Source organism: Exophiala oligosperma (genome assembly GCF_000835515.1).
Source record: "Exophiala oligosperma strain CBS 72588 unplaced genomic scaffold supercont1.6, whole genome shotgun sequence".
Lineage (NCBI taxonomy): Eukaryota > Fungi > Ascomycota > Eurotiomycetes > Chaetothyriales > Herpotrichiellaceae > Exophiala > Exophiala oligosperma.
In genome coordinates, this window is record NW_015622823.1 from 818,559 (window position 1) to 833,750 (window position 15,192).

The 15,192-nt window shown below is 52.6% G+C and overlaps 3 protein-coding genes across 3 annotated transcripts; 2 read left to right on the forward strand and 1 right to left on the reverse strand.

Moving 5' to 3' along the window:
* Nucleotides 1–2,424: 2,424 nt before the first annotated feature.
* Nucleotides 2,425–4,790, forward strand: PV06_06746 (uncharacterized protein). The gene is made up of 4 exons (XM_016407900.1): nt 2,425–2,499; nt 2,565–2,652; nt 2,708–2,946; nt 3,021–4,790. Exons 1-4 carry the CDS (start codon nt 2,446–2,448, stop codon nt 4,416–4,418), a joined length of 1,779 nt encoding a protein of 592 aa, XP_016261380.1. The 5' UTR covers nt 2,425–2,445; the 3' UTR covers nt 4,419–4,790.
* Nucleotides 4,791–9,896: 5,106 nt separating this feature from the next.
* PV06_06747 (uncharacterized protein) lies at nt 9,897–12,338 on the forward strand. The gene has a single exon (XM_016407901.1). It carries the CDS (start codon nt 10,090–10,092, stop codon nt 12,250–12,252), a length of 2,163 nt encoding a protein of 720 aa, XP_016261381.1. The 5' UTR covers nt 9,897–10,089; the 3' UTR covers nt 12,253–12,338.
* A 61-nt stretch (nt 12,339–12,399) lies between these two features.
* On the reverse strand, nt 12,400–14,898 carry PV06_06748 (uncharacterized protein; the record flags this gene model as incomplete). Its single annotated transcript, XM_016407902.1, has 1 exon — nt 12,400–14,898. One exon carries the CDS (start codon nt 14,896–14,898, stop codon nt 12,400–12,402), a length of 2,499 nt encoding a protein of 832 aa, XP_016261382.1.
* Nucleotides 14,899–15,192: the final 294 nt, after the last annotated feature.

The window sequence follows — 15,192 nt, forward strand, 5'->3', positions numbered from 1 at the left end:
ACCGCTTGTTCTCCGTATTCTCCTTATCTCCATTGCCTACCTTGTATGAGTAGAATCAGTTGAGACCCCATCTCTTATCTTGACCAACAGGATACGTCCAATGGCCCTATCTAGCATGTCCATGTGGACGTTGAACTCCATGTATTCAATCCCAGTCTTGGTCGGAGGGACTTCCGACATAGGGGGTGCATACCTTATAGTCCCGAGTGTATCCATACGAGTACTCGTAGTCATGGTCTAATGGTTCACCATGGCCAGTTGTTTGGAGTCACTCGTATAAAGGAGACTACCATCGGGTACCGAGAACACGTTCTATCTCTCTTCTCCTCGCGCTCCCAAAGGTCACTCACCACTTGACTCGATTGAGGCCATTTGACCGACCTAAATAGACTGCACGTGTAGGGGCAGTTGGAGGGTAAGCTGCCAGTATGAACTTCAAACACTTCTGGCAAGAGCATGTCGTGCTCAAGCCTCGACCTGGGTCTTTTGCCGTTGAAGATCCAGATGCCGCCGCGTACACGAATCAAGACATGGACCCCATCAGACGCAAAGACCGGACCTACGAGTGGTACCAGATGGGACTGTTCTGGATAGCCGAAGGGTTCAACGCCGCTCAACTGCAAGTCTCCAGCTCCGCCTTCTCCCTCGGCCTCAACCCGGGCCTGTGTGTCGTGGCGTGCTTGATCGGCAACATGATCGTGGCCGTCCCCTGCGCCGCTTCGGGCTACCTGGGGAGCAAACTGGGCACGAACTTCCCGGGGACGGTGCGCGCCTCATTTGGCCTCTGGGGTTCGAAATGGGCCATGGTGGTCCGCGCCGTCCCGTGCCTCATCTACTACGGCATCCAGACGAGCCTGGCGGGCCAGGCGGTCCAGGCGTGCGTGACCGCGATATGGCCATCGTTTCGACACTGGCAGGTCGGCGCGTTCCCGGCCTCTGCCAACATCACGGCCCAGCAACTCCTCTGCTTCGTCATCTTCTGGCTCTTGTCCCTGCCGTTTCTCTACCTCTCGATCAAGACGCTGCGGTTCCTGTTCGTCGCCAAGAGCATCATGGTTCCGTTGTACTGGACGGCCTTGTTCACGTGGTCCATCACGGCGGCAGGAGGGTGGCCCGCGCGCATCTGGAAGAAACCCAGTGTCCCGACGGACGGCATGTCCGTGGGCTATCTGTTCGGAATCTGCGTCAACGCTGCCATCTCCGGCAACGCCACCTTCGCGGTCAACATTATGGATATCTCACGCCACTCCAAGAACGACCGGGCCGCGTGGGTGACCCAGCTCGTCGCCTTACCTGTCTTTGTCACCCTCACGGAACTTTTGGGGTGTACCATGGCGGTCGCCAGTTCGGTTCTCTACGGTGAAATCCAATGGAACCCTTTGGTGACGATCAACAATTTCGATGCGCGCGGCGCCAAGTTCTTCGCCGGCCTGATGTTTGTCTTCTTCAACATCATGACCAACGTCACCGGTAACTCGATCCCGTTTGCGAATGATCTGACGGGACTCTTTCCAAGGTACATCAACATCCGCCGAGGCCAGTTTGTGTGCGCCGTCATCGGCTTCGCCATCTGTCCGTGGGAGATCGAGGCCAAAGCAACCACGTTCCTGGCCTTCTTGGGAGCGTACACCCTGTTCCTCGGCGCGACCACGGGAGTCATCATGACCGATTACTTCTGGGTGAGGCGCGGGTATGGGATCAACATCTCGCATCTGTTCAAGCCACGCGTTGGGATATACTGGTACGATTACGGATTCAACTGGCGTGCGTTTGTCGCTTGGTTTGTGGCATTGGCGCCCTTGTTTCCTGGTATGCTTCAGGCCATGGGTGTGAGGGTCACGAACAAGGGGATTTTGAACTTGTATTCGTGGAATTACGTTCTCGTCGTGGTCTTCTCGGGCTTGATTTACCTTGTTTTGACAACCGTGTCGCCGGTACCTGTGAGGACGGAGGATGAGGATCTGGGAAAAATGTATCTTGTTGATGGGCTCCGTGGGGAAAGGGTACCTGGGGAAGAAGGAAGACACGAGCAGCCTGGACACAATTATGGAAGTGAGAAACAGAATGGCAGTGAGAGTGAGAAGGACAAGGGATTTGTATTGAATTCTCAAGTGTGATGAGGTTGAGCCTGTTTGGCAGTAGTAGATGGGCGGACCGACGTGCGGTGAAAACCAGACGAAACTATGATATGCACATAACATCGGCAGTTTCTGCTATGGGATGATGCTCTGTACATAGCGATGCAATATCTTCATAGCAATGATCGAAAGACAAAAGTCCCAAGTTGTCTGAACTGTTCATCTGGGCTCCGTAATCCGTAAAGCAGCGCGATATATTTGCTGCAACAGGCCTTCTCTCGTCTTGGCCAATTAGAGACGTCCATGAACATAACGAGTATTGGCTGCGCCTGAAGAACAACGATCATATCAATCCAGACTATGACAAATGGCCGGTGTGCCGCAAAAGACTCTGAGCTGGCTCTATGATGTCTTGAAACGTGTAAGAAGCCTCCCCCTGAGATTGTCTCTGTGTGTGTATTGTGTATGTACTTAAGTTCGCGCCAGGAATACCGAGACCCAAATCGAACCTACTCCGACCTCGCCTATGTGCTGTCCCGCAACCATGGGTTCGCACCTCGAACCGATGTCTACAGTGAGTCAGAGATGATAAAGAAAGAGTAGGACAGCCGTTTGACAAGAATATTTAGCGTTTGAAAACGGAGTATCGGCGCTCCTAGTACATTTCAAAGGGACGATACCCGTCAACTTTCGAGGAAATGTCTACCGGTTTCCCATCTCGTTATGGGTTCCTCATACATATCCACACGAGCCACCCATGTGTTATGTGACGCCGACGGATGATATGGTCATACGGCCCGGGCAATATGTCGGTGGAGATGGGAAGGTGTATCATCCATACCTGGCACATTGGAGAGAGGCCTGGGAAGTAAGTCAGACCCGTAGCACAACCACCACCGAGAGAGAGAAATCGAGTGGTCATTAACAAAAACCTCACATTAGAGATCTAACCTTGTCGACTTCCTTTCCATACTGGCTGATGTTTTTGCGAAAGAGCCGCCTGTTGTCGCCAAGGGTCAGCTACAACAACAACGACCAGCTCAGCCTACGCCACCTCCTGTGCCACCTCTTCCAAGGGAGCTCGCACAGCATCCGTCAACCGTGTCCGTGTCGAGTCCACCACCACCGGCACAACAACAACACCAGGGCGGACCTCCGCCGCCGCCGCCAAAACCAGTCACTCACCCCGGATCACCATCACCATCAGGAGGCCCTGGTCAACGACTAAGCCGATATGATGCGCTCCCACCACTACCTCCGCACCAACAGAAGCCCCCTGGCCAAAGACCTCAGTATCCCTATGGGAATGGTGACATGCCTAGATCTCCGACTAGTACGAACTATATGCCTCAGAGAACTAGTAGTCTTAGACAATCGATACTTCCACAGCAACAGCAGCAGCAGCAGTCTCAGTACAGACCTCAGCCTCCCAGACCCGCGGAAGGCCAGGAATACGCTCAACAGCAGGGGCCAATGGGTCCCTACCCAGGACAGCCCTACGACCCCCGATCTCAGCCAAACCAACATTTCCCACAACAAGACCACAGTCAATACCCTGGCGGCCAGCAATATCCTCCAGGACAGGGAGGACCACCGCCACGGCAGCCACAACCTCACCCTCAATACCAGGTTCAACCTCACCTGCCACACCATCATCAACAACAACCACTACAACCACAACCGCCTCCCTCACACCCGAAACCCGCACCTCCTCCTGACCTTCTCGACTCTCCCTTTGAAATCTCCCTCCCTTCGGCCACAAATACTGCATCTCATCACCCCGATTCCTCCATCCCGGCCCCTCCTATTCCCGTCAATCCGGAGAAGGAAGCCCTCTTGACCCACCTCTCCCACACGCTCACTCAATCCCTGCACTCTCAAATCACCCAGTCCACGAGCGCGCTGCCGGCGTTGCAATCCCAAAACGCGGCGCTCCAATCGACCTTGTCGGCACTATCCGCGGAGCTCAACAACCTCCAGACCTTGCACTCGACCTTGTCGTCTAATTTATCGTTGCTGTCCACGTCGCTGTCAAAATCCGACGGAGTCATCTCTTCGGCCCGTCAGCGCGCGAGCCAGAACGACATCCCCGCCGTCGACGACATGTTGGTCCCTCCGACCGTCGTGGCCCGCCAGTTGTACGACGCCGCGTGCGAGGAGAGGGGCATCGAGGACGCGATTTTGGCTTTGCAGGAGGGCTTCGTCCGGGGTCGAGTGGGGCCGGACGTCTGGTCACGAAAGACGAGGGAACTCGCGAGAGAAGGCTTCAGGAGGAGGTGGATGGAGAGGAAGGTCGCGAGGGGCATGGGTTTGGACCTGAGTCATTACGGGTCGTCTTGAGAGAACTAGCCTTGCTCTTGCCTTTCTTGCTCCCGTACATCGTCTGGCTTGCGGGTTCATTGGAGGGTAACCTCGGGATGGAACCACGGCGGCGGCGGCGGCGGCGGTGGTGGTATATTCCGATGGTACTAGGTAGCCTCTAACTGGTATTTGAATCCAAGGTACTTACCAGGTCAACTTACTTCATGCTGGATACGATACAACACAACAAGTCACATCAACCATCAATCTCCAGCTACCGTGTTCAGTGTCATGTTCAATTTTCATTTGTGAAGTTTTTGTTGTTTTTGTTGTTTTTGTATTTTTGTATTCTCGTATTTCTTATACTTTTTCTACCTTTTTTTGGTCTCACTTGGACTTTTTTGACATGTAACACAAACTCATGGTAATCGATCGTATGGACGAGAGACTGTTTTTGGTGTGCAAATATTCGCAGAGCCAGTGGCGCGCAACACATGCCTTGATCAATCAAATCAATCAATCCGATCCTTATACGCTCTTTCCCGATCCATTCAATATAACCAAGTATACGCACACGCTCGTCTCGTCTCGTCTCGTTCCCATTCGCTCTTGATGACTGTAAAGGGAAAAGTAAAAGAAAAAAACCCAACGAAATACCAGCAAAAAAAAGAAAATCACCAATTCTTCCTGAACTTTGACGGTCCGACCGTCAGCTCCCAGTCTCTGGACATATCCTGTCGTCGTCGTCCCTTCATGTCCAAGATAGGTAGGTACCGTATGTCCTTCATACATTGTACTCTTCTTCACAGCGCAGTCGAGTGTCGAATCGAGTCCAGCATATCGATGTCAATATCGACACCGGTTGTGTGATCACCCATGTCGCGTTGGTAATCTTCATGTTTCATTCCACAATGAATGGTCATTCTTCTCTCTTCTCATATTTGTGTTTAAGAGGACGTCGATACAACTCTTTTGCTCACTCTCACTCTCGCTCATACCCGACCACATAGACGAAGACTGAGAACGGAGTACGTCTTGGTCGTCATGCAAGTTGATTCGAGTCAAAGTCGGGCACCAGCAGTCTAAAAGCCCCGGTCACCAGAGTTGAAAGGCTGGGACTCGTTGAACATGTCAAAGTCAAATTCGAAGCCTGGCAATCCTTCGCTCGGCAAGCCCAAGTCCGTATTGTCGACTGAGGTACCCGAAGATGATCCGTCGACGCCATTGATAACATGTGGCGGAGTCGAGTCATTGTTGTTGGCTGTAATTGCAGGTGCGGAAGCCTCATTCTCGACAACTGCAGGTGTCAACACAGCAGGGTGAGGAGTATGAGCGAAATTGGAAAGATCAACTCCGAGAGCAAGGAGTGTAGCTTCAGTCTCCGAGCTGGGATTGGCATTTAGAGGCGGGGTCAGGTCGAGCTCCGGGATGGCATGAACGTTTGTGTTTGTGTTTGCGACCTCGGGTGGATCGAGGTTGGAGATCATGAGATCTGCTGAAGTGACGGTAGGTGCTGGGCCAGCGGGAGTAGTGGTCATGTTCCAGTCCAAAAAATCCATTGGAGTATTGCCCGTGGAGTATCGTTCCGTACCGGATGCTGGAGCAGACGGTTCGACCTCGTTCTTTTGAGGAGTCACGACATCAGGAACTTGAATGCTTGGTGGATTTTCAACAGATTGAACTGGTTTCTCGATCGGGGCGACTGCAGGAGCAGAGACAGTCTTCGTCAAAGCAGGCTGCGGTTGAACTTGAGCGTTGACAACAGCAGTAGAGAGATGAGAGGTCGGTCTCGAGGCAGGAGTACGACGTGGTGCAGGTGTGGGTGTAACATCTCTCATGTTATACTGGCGCGAGGCTGAGAGACCCATACCAGTTCGTGGACTACCTGGAGTGACTGGTGAAGACTGAATTTGAGGAGTCTGCTTTTGATAGTGCATCTGAGGGGCGAATTGAACCTGATGTTGGGTTTGTGGTTGCAGATGTCCTGCTGGTGAGTTCACCGCCTGGTGTTGGAGATGGTCTGCCATGAAGTTTTGACGAACTGGTGTCTGCTGCTGGACGGGATAGTTCAGGCCAACTTGTGTCTGTTGCTGGACATAGCCATTCTGGGGAGCTGGTATTTGGTGTTGAGCAGCATTACGTTGAGTACCATTCGTATGGCGCTTGGTAGATCCGTTCTGTTGAACTTGTGACTGCTTGCGGACGGGAGTGCTCTTAGAGAAGTGCGATTGATTCTGGATGGGAGTGCTCTGATAGATATGTGACTGATGCTGAACAGGAATGTTCTGATAAACCTTTGTGTTGTTCTGGACGTGAGTGTTCTGATAAGCTTGTGTTTGTTGCTGAGCGGAACGAGAAACAGGGCGAGGAGGTTGGACTTCTGCCGACAGCTGATGGTGTAGCTGAGTACCCATCATAGTCGTCTTTGCCTGCTGCTTTTGTCTGAGCAAGTCCTGAGCTTGTTCAATCGAAGCCAGTATTCCACTGACTCTTGGGACGGGATAATCATAGCCAGTCTGCTGACGAATTTGAGATAACGGTGGTGTAAGGTTGCTCATGCTACTGCCAATCCACTGATTGTTTTTAAAGTTAACAGGGTTGGCAAAGTATGTAGATAGAGTGAAGGGTCCCATGCCAGTGTACAAAGGTTGCTGGTTGGCAGCCACGCGTTGATTTTGCAGTCCAGTAATGCTGTGTCGATTCAAGAAGTCTCCAAAGCCTGCCATGATGCTATCAACTTCCGAGAAAACGACTTCGCCGTGAGGATTATTGAAAGTCAGGTAGCCAGTCTCTTGCCGAGTCTTGTTCGGTCGAACACGTTTTGGTGCAGGCGGGCTCATATCGTTGAAAGAAACATTCGCCATGGTATGATTGCCAGGTCGAGAGGATGGCATGTTCTGCGATGATTTTAGTTGAGGCATGGTTGCATAGCCCTTTACCATCTGTGATGAAGTACGCGTTGGGGTTTTCTTGGGTGAAGGGCGTCGTTGGTGTCGTCTTGAAGTAGGGGGAGAGATGAAAGTATTCGTGTTCGCAACTGGGTGGTTGATTCTTGCTGGCGCAGATGCAGCCCATTGTCCTTGACTAGCGATGGGTTTTCCCTTGGGTGTATTGGCAGTCATAGCAGGCTGATGTCCCTCGGCGCCCCCTGTGTATGTCTGTGCTGCTTCGTTGCTTGCTCTTTCATTCTCAGATGGATCCTCAGTTTGCGAACAGTAGGCTTCCAGCCGAGCGATTCCGTTTGCAATTTCTGGATCTTTGAACGCCAAATCAAAGACATTTGTCGCATATCCCATTGGGCTCGAAATGTTGACACCATCGTCGCTGATTGTGGGAACTGGCTCTGCTGGCTGCGCGGGAGGACATGTGACAGTCTGATTAGTGGTATTGGACATGAGCGCGTCAGTATTGACTTCAGGTTGCTCAGGTTGCTTGGGTTGAAGTGTGTTGTCACTGTCCAAGGGTTTGCTAGGCTCCGCAGGCTGATCATCTTCTTCCGCAACATGAGACTGGAAAAGGGAGGCGAACTTGCTGGGGTCATTAAAGACGTCGAAAGGATCATCTGGAGGAGGGTTGAAGTCTTGCAAGTCAAGATTGGCGTCGCTAGTGGCTTCAGCATCTTGCAGTTCTGTGACATAACGATAGGAGCTCGCATCGAGGTTCAGGTAAGGGTCAATCATGTCTTCAGACGTGGTAGAGGGAGGCTCGATGGTGTTCGAGAAGTGTGTATAAGGTGGTGTCGATAGGGGTGCAGAGGGCAAGTCGGCGTCATCGTCGTTTTCACGGCGACGCTTCTTTCCTGTTGGCATCTCCATCTTCAAAGGTATTGGTGACTTGTCTGTATTGTGGAAAATTGGAAGGATTCAATAAGATGACGTAGAACTTGTTCTCAATTGACACATTACAAGATAGACAGGTCTTCTCGGTGTGGAATGGAGGAAAGAGTATGTGGCTAAGAGTAAGTAGACTGAGTGAGAGTAAGAAGAAGAGCGAGATTATGAATGAGAAATTTGAAGGCGGCGAGAGAGTATTCACTTCAATGGGTGTTGGAAAATCTCTGCCGTTTGAATAGATGAATTTTTTCTGCCGCTGATACTGCCAGACCGTGTCCCAGCCTCTCCTTGTCAATGTAAACGAAGCGAAGGTGAGGGGATGACTGTATGAAAAGATGCGCTGATGGAGAGCATCCTCGACCACAGCACCAGGGATTTTTTGGTGGGAGTATTGAGGTATCTAGGAGCAAGGTTATGGACCTAGAACCACCTGAAACTCGAATTCCCGACCAATACTGCGAGAATGCTGCATGCTGTAGCGAGAGGGCGAGCTCTCACTTGTATATAGAACCTCACTTACGTCTTTTCGAGGGCGGTGAATCGACCCAAAAGTTTTCGCCCGGAGGACCCAGCCCCCACAAGTGAATTCATTCACTTCATACGGGTCTCCAGGAGGAACAGGGTATGTTCCTGAGGAGCATGGCTTTGTCAGCGTGAATATTCACATCCATAGCTTGTGCGGTGCCAATGGGCCACGCGATGTAGGTTGATGTTCTCATGGACAAATCCTGTTGATGCGAACGGTCCGACAACCTCACCTGCTGGGATGGAACATCGCCTTCGATCGAAAGATGTGGACATGTCTTTGGATGGAAGTATTTGACTGTGTTTGAAACACCGTAGTGGTCCAGGGATTTCCAGGCCAGTGGTTGTACTCATGATCTGATCCTGCTGCTCCCGTATGCCGCAGCCTGTCTGCGCGACATTTCCCGGAGCTCGAATTGGGATTCGCATCCATGGCCGGGGGAGTTTCTCACTCACTTCATCTCGGTCTCAGACTCAATGCCAGTTGACGTCAAAGTTTTCTGTGGACCATCATGGCCGGATCCTCCCCATCCCAACTTCTCAAGCCGCACAGCTTCTGGTGGACCGACGACCAATTGTTATCGAAGCCATGATCTCAAAACTCGAACCCTCCGCTTTTCTAGACGATGACTTGGATACTGAATAGACAAGACACCATCAAGGAAAGCAGATGTTACCAAGCCAAGGAAAGAAGGACAGTCAGGGGAGGTGAAAAGTGAGGGAAGGGGCAAGGGACAGGGTTACAAGGGGTCACGTGATGGTTTACATAATCAATACCACCCCGCGAACGAGAGTCAAAGGATCAAAGGATCTCAGGATCTCAGGATCTCAGGATCACCAAAAAGACTCCAGTTCATCGAATCATCGTATGCTATACTTAGACTTCCCCATCAATCTCACAAGAACAAGAAAAAAAAAGCAACGGTGCCACTCATCTGCACGATTGGCTCGAAGTCTTTTTCTCAGGGCGCTAAAATGTGAGTGTTCCAGACCTCATCGTCAACGTCAAGGTGTCAGATTCTCTCCAACATCATTGATCGGAATCGATGAACCTGGAACGTGCACCACTCTCTACACCCGGCAGCAGCCGAGTTTATTGACTCAAAAAAAGTCGTCCTCGTAACCACCACGAGGCGGCAGAGTTTTGACCCTGGCTGTGTGTGGCTGTTGAAAAGAAGAGAAGACTTTCGTACTCCGTGACTCGTACATGTTGTCGCTTTTTCACGATCTTCTCTTCCTCCTCTCCCCACCCTCCCCCGATCTTCCCTTTTCCATCTTCTTCATTCAAACATTGACATCAAAGCTTTTCTGAAGTTTGTTGACATTGACGACTTCTTTAAAATGACATCTCAATGAGTCAAGGTGGAAGTGATAATGATACGACGTCAAGCGACAGCCTGTTAATGGAGAAGTTCGCGCAATCTGGCGGGCAATCTGCCCCAGACTCTGCGTCTCCCCTTACGTGGAGCGACACGATATACTCGACGAGTCCTTCCAAGTCTCAACGAACACTTCCGCGATTAACTACACGCTACAGACAGCCATGGCGACACTCGGTGTCCACGGCCGCCGCCGACGTCCCATCCCAGACCGTTCGCGAGTTCAAGCCCAGTCGCCAGCGGATGCGCCTTTTCATCAAAGCCATTTATCGATGGGCCATCACCGCGATCCTGTGTGGCCTTCTCGCGACCTGCCTGGGAGTGTTTGGCAACCTACTCAAAATGTCGGTCAGCCAGATCAAACTTTTCAACGCGCTCATCGTCCTCTTGTCGCTGTTCCTGGGCAACAACTTGAGCAGCACACTCCGCGAATTCGCACTCATGTTCCGCTGGCGGCTCCTGGCGTCCAAGTATCGCTCGCTCCAAGAATTCGACCTCATCATGTCCTGTGACAGTCTGCGGAAAGTGATTGGCCTTTTCCGCGCGGCGCACACGCCAGGCCGACTTTTTTTCAGGCTCAACCGCACGCAGTGCCTGTGCGCCCTGTGGCTGGGCATCAACATATGCCTACAAGTCCTCGTGGCGCTACTCGGTTTGACATACAGTCTCGGCACCTCGAAGCATCCCGGCGTCAAATTTGGCCATCTGAGTGTCGCCAACTTGACCCAGATCAATGATGTCTGGAGCGCCGACAACCCCGATTTCGCGGCACAGTTGGGTTCCGCCAACAGCTACGGCATCCAAGGGCAAGACTACCTTTTTGTCAACGGACCAGTCCCCGGACAAACCGGCCCCTGGGTATTTGGCAAACCAAGCACACCGACCGTTTACGGCAACGGCGCGAAATGGGATTCGATGACATATGCGTTTCAAGATTCAAACCCGACCAACGTCGACATCACGCTCATCTCCCACCGAACAGTCACGATCGAGGCGCACTGCGCCCCCCTCGAGCTCGTCGACGTGTCCGACCTCGAGGCGAAGAGCCTCGGCGACGACACCGGCACCGAGACCATCCAGTACCGCGACGAGCGCGGCGCCCTGAGATTTCTCGACCTACCACCGGGCGAACCTGGAGCCATGACCTACGTCGGCGTCCTCGGAGCGACGTGCGGGCCACGGTGCACGCAGGTCATGGCACTCCAAAACGCCAGCTCGCCGCACATCCCCAAGGCCTCGTTCTACACGTGCAACAGCACCCTGTACCCCGTGGAGGGGGTGCAGGATTACTTGTTCCCGGGCACGAACCAAACGGAATCCACGTTCCAGATCCACGACGAGCAGGCTCGCATCGTGGCGGGGGCCGTGGGCTGGTCCATCTCGGGCATCCGCTTCACCCAGCAGGGCCACGACGACAACACCACCGGGCTCGCGTACGAGGTCTCCCGCTACACCCTCTCGTCTTACTGGAGCCCCAACAGCGCCTCGTCGGCCTACTGGGTCGAGCAGAGGCTCATGGAGTACGCCATCGAGGCCGTCGCCGCCATGGACTACAACGGGCCCCAGCAGAACGTGACCGGTTGGTACCCGGTGCTGGCCCAGTCGGTGACGGTCGAGTGGGTGTGGGCCGGGGCCATCCTGGCCCTCGTTCCCGTCTTACAGTTGCTCGCCTCGGTCGGCATCATCATATGGTCCAACACGGCCATCATCCGTGACGAGAGCGCCCTCAGCACCGCCCGCCTGCTCCGACCCGTGGTCGAGGGCCTGGGCGGTAAAGGTTGTCTCTTGTCCGGGGAGGAAATCGCCCACATGTTCCCCGGGGTCAAGGTCAAGTACGGCTGGAGGGAACCCGAGGACCTGACCTTTCGAAACGAGATCGACGACACCAGGACTGTCAGGCACGTGGACATCCTCCAGGAACAGGACGGCTACAGCACTCAAGGTCCGATGCCTGCCGGGTTCTACGATGGTGAGCCGTCGGACCGAGAGGACGACGAGGATGACGATGACGATTATGATTACAACGACAACCACATGAAATGCAATTTGTTGAAATGTGAAAAGACTGGGTCACGGTACAGATATGATAGACTTGCGAGAAGAAGACGAGGAGGAAAAAGAAGGATGAGTATATAAAATTACACTCATGGAGCTATTTGGATTAGCTCCTTTAACACATATAGATGAAAAAACAAATGTCAAAAATATTTAATATCAAATAATGACCGTCTTGTTATATTCTGTTTCCTCCTGTATGGCCCTTGCCATATACCATGTATACGTCTACTTCCTAGGTGCTTCCAAGGTAGTCTGTCTAGCTTGGGCAATGACGGGATGATACTCTCCCTCGGCGAACAACAACTCATCGTCCATGTCAATGGTTCGATCAATCTTGAAATACCGAATTTCCCACTCCTCGTCAATCTCGTCCCCGTACGATTCCAATTCCTCCCACAAGTCAGGGTACGCCTGTCTGGCCCACTTCTCGACCTCGTCCTTCCGATATTGCCAAGGGATGGCGTTGTAAAACGTCCCGATGGTGAGAACGTCGGGCGGCTCCCCAATATCCTCCTCCATCTTCTCGATCAGCTCCACGACATTTTCAAACTCGGACTGACCCGCCAAGGCACCGACGTAACAATCGTAAATTTGCTTTGTGATAACCAGATTGAAACTCTGCATCAACGCCATAATGTGTCGGGCCTCATGCGCGCCTTGGGGGATCCACTTCTCGCAGGCCTGCAGGGCGAGCGCGAACGAACTCAAAGTCGGTCCCTCTCGAGACTCCATGATCTTCCAAAAGTGATCGATGATGGCCGAAAAGGGCTGTTGGCACGCCGTGTAAGCCGCCATCATCCCGTTGTGGATGCGCGTGGTCTGTTCGACCAACAAGTCAAGTTTGAGCATGTTGTACACCATCTGAAGGCCGTCAATGTCTTTGCACTTGGCGATGCCTTCGAAACACTTTGCGTAGGCTTCGGGCGTGGGTCGCGCGGACGGTTCCTCTCGTTGTCGCATGTGACCAAACACCAGACACGCCAGATCCGATCGACCACGGTCAAAGAATGACTGCATTAGGGGAATGCGGTCCTCGACTTCTGCCTCCGGGAAAGCATGCCGGAAAAGCTCGTATGCGTTGAACGCTCGTTGATCTTTGATCGTCGGGTCCACGATGAATTGACGAAACACGGCCGCAATACGTGCTCGATCGTCCATCGGATACGAGTCGATCCGGTGACGTAGAATTCCCGTCGCCTCCTCAAGCTCATCTTTCAACAAAAATACATGACAGAGGCCGGCTATGGCCTCGGGTTCCAGCTCCGCATCGGTGTCAAGAATATGATCCACAATTTGAATGAGATGGGTGTACTCTGGGTTGGCAGAGAATGCCAACGAGGTAATGTACTCGTTGAGGACATGAGTGTCGCATCGGTCCGCAGGGATATCGTCCCTCAAAAGTAGCTCGTACGTCGAATAGGCAGCGGTGCGGTCTCCCTGGTGAAGATGATAATGCAACTGAACAGCGTGTGTTTTGGCGTCGGGTCTCAATCCGAATTCTTCAGCCAACTGGACGTATCGCTCAGCATTTTCCGCTTGATGTTGCAGGTAGGCATGTTCGATCAATCTGTTGAGCGTCTTCATCGTGATTGCATCTGTCACTCCATATTTTGCCATCTGCTCGAGCTTCTGTCGGATGTTGGTTGGATCTTGGTCGTGTAGAGCATACCAGAGAAGTAAAGTTCCGGCCATATCGCCTGAATCCGTCCGCTCTTCAAGTTCCTCGACAAAACGAGATGCCCACTTCAACTCTCCGCTCTTCATAGCACAGTCCACCGCCTTGACCAAGCTCTCGGTGGTAGGCACTTGACCATCTTCCAGGGGTAGTTCGAAAACTTTCTGAAGAGTATGAAACTCATCACGTTGGACCAGGTAGCTCACCAGCGATTGCTGGGAGACCGCGTCGAACGGACCGACTGTGTCTTGCATCTCCCGAATGACTTTCCAGAATTCCTGTGTTCGGCCCTCATTCGCCAGACCAGTGAGAACAGCGGTCCACATGGGCAGACTTGCTCTCTCTGTGCTCTGCGCAGATCGTCGCAAGAGCTCCAAGGCATCTTGAGCCGAGCCAGTTTTGGCGAGGACAGTGATGTACGTCACCAATAAAGTAGGCTTGACGGCTTGATGCCCAGCCTCTGGGGGCAGCTCTACATCATCAACAGCGCCGGATCGTGTCTGCAGGGCCTCGAAGACGACAGTCGCCAGGATGCGGGCATCACTTCGGTACCTATCACGGCCCGTAGACGACGCCAATACCAGCAAGACATTCTCCAAATCTTCTTCTGACAGTCCTGATTTTTCCTCCCCAGACAAGATATGCCCTCGCTCTTGTAGATGCTTGAATGCTTCCGTGACCAAAAAGATTTCGTTCCTCGTTAGCCGCCCTGGTGTGGCGACTCTGGAGGCAAAGAAAAACTTGAAAGCATCTGCGACCTCCTCATCGGATGGAAGTCGAGAATGTGACCTCCTCGCCTTGACAAGATCGATCAGGCGGAGCAAGGCAGCTTCGATGTTGGCATTGGTATTTTTTGCACCGACCAGGGTCTTCTGCCCGCCAGCAAAAGTCAAACCGAAGAAGTCACGTTTCTGAGACAGGCAGAAGGTAGTCGGGAGGATGTGAGGTCTCGAGTTTGATCCAATACGTCGCTGGCAATCTCGAACGATATAAGGTCGGTTGGCAAGGATTGCCCGAAAGACGCTCCGGGTTAGGTTGGAGGATTTCATCCTTGTAGGTGAGGCACAAGAAACTTCCAGACCTCGCCAATGGAGAGAAGATGAGGACCGATTATATATGTCCTGGTTAGATTACTTGTAAACCAGCAGACAACTGCAGGAGGAACTGGTGGCGTGATGATTTTATTTCAAGCAACTTGGAGATGTTCAGTTACCACAAGCCATCAAATGCGGAGCTGGCTTGACAGTCCCCCGGAGAAGATATTATCCAGTTCCGTCGAGCACCCACGTGTGTTCAGCCTCGCAGCCTCGTCGTCTTCTCTATTTCACGAGTACTTTCCTACT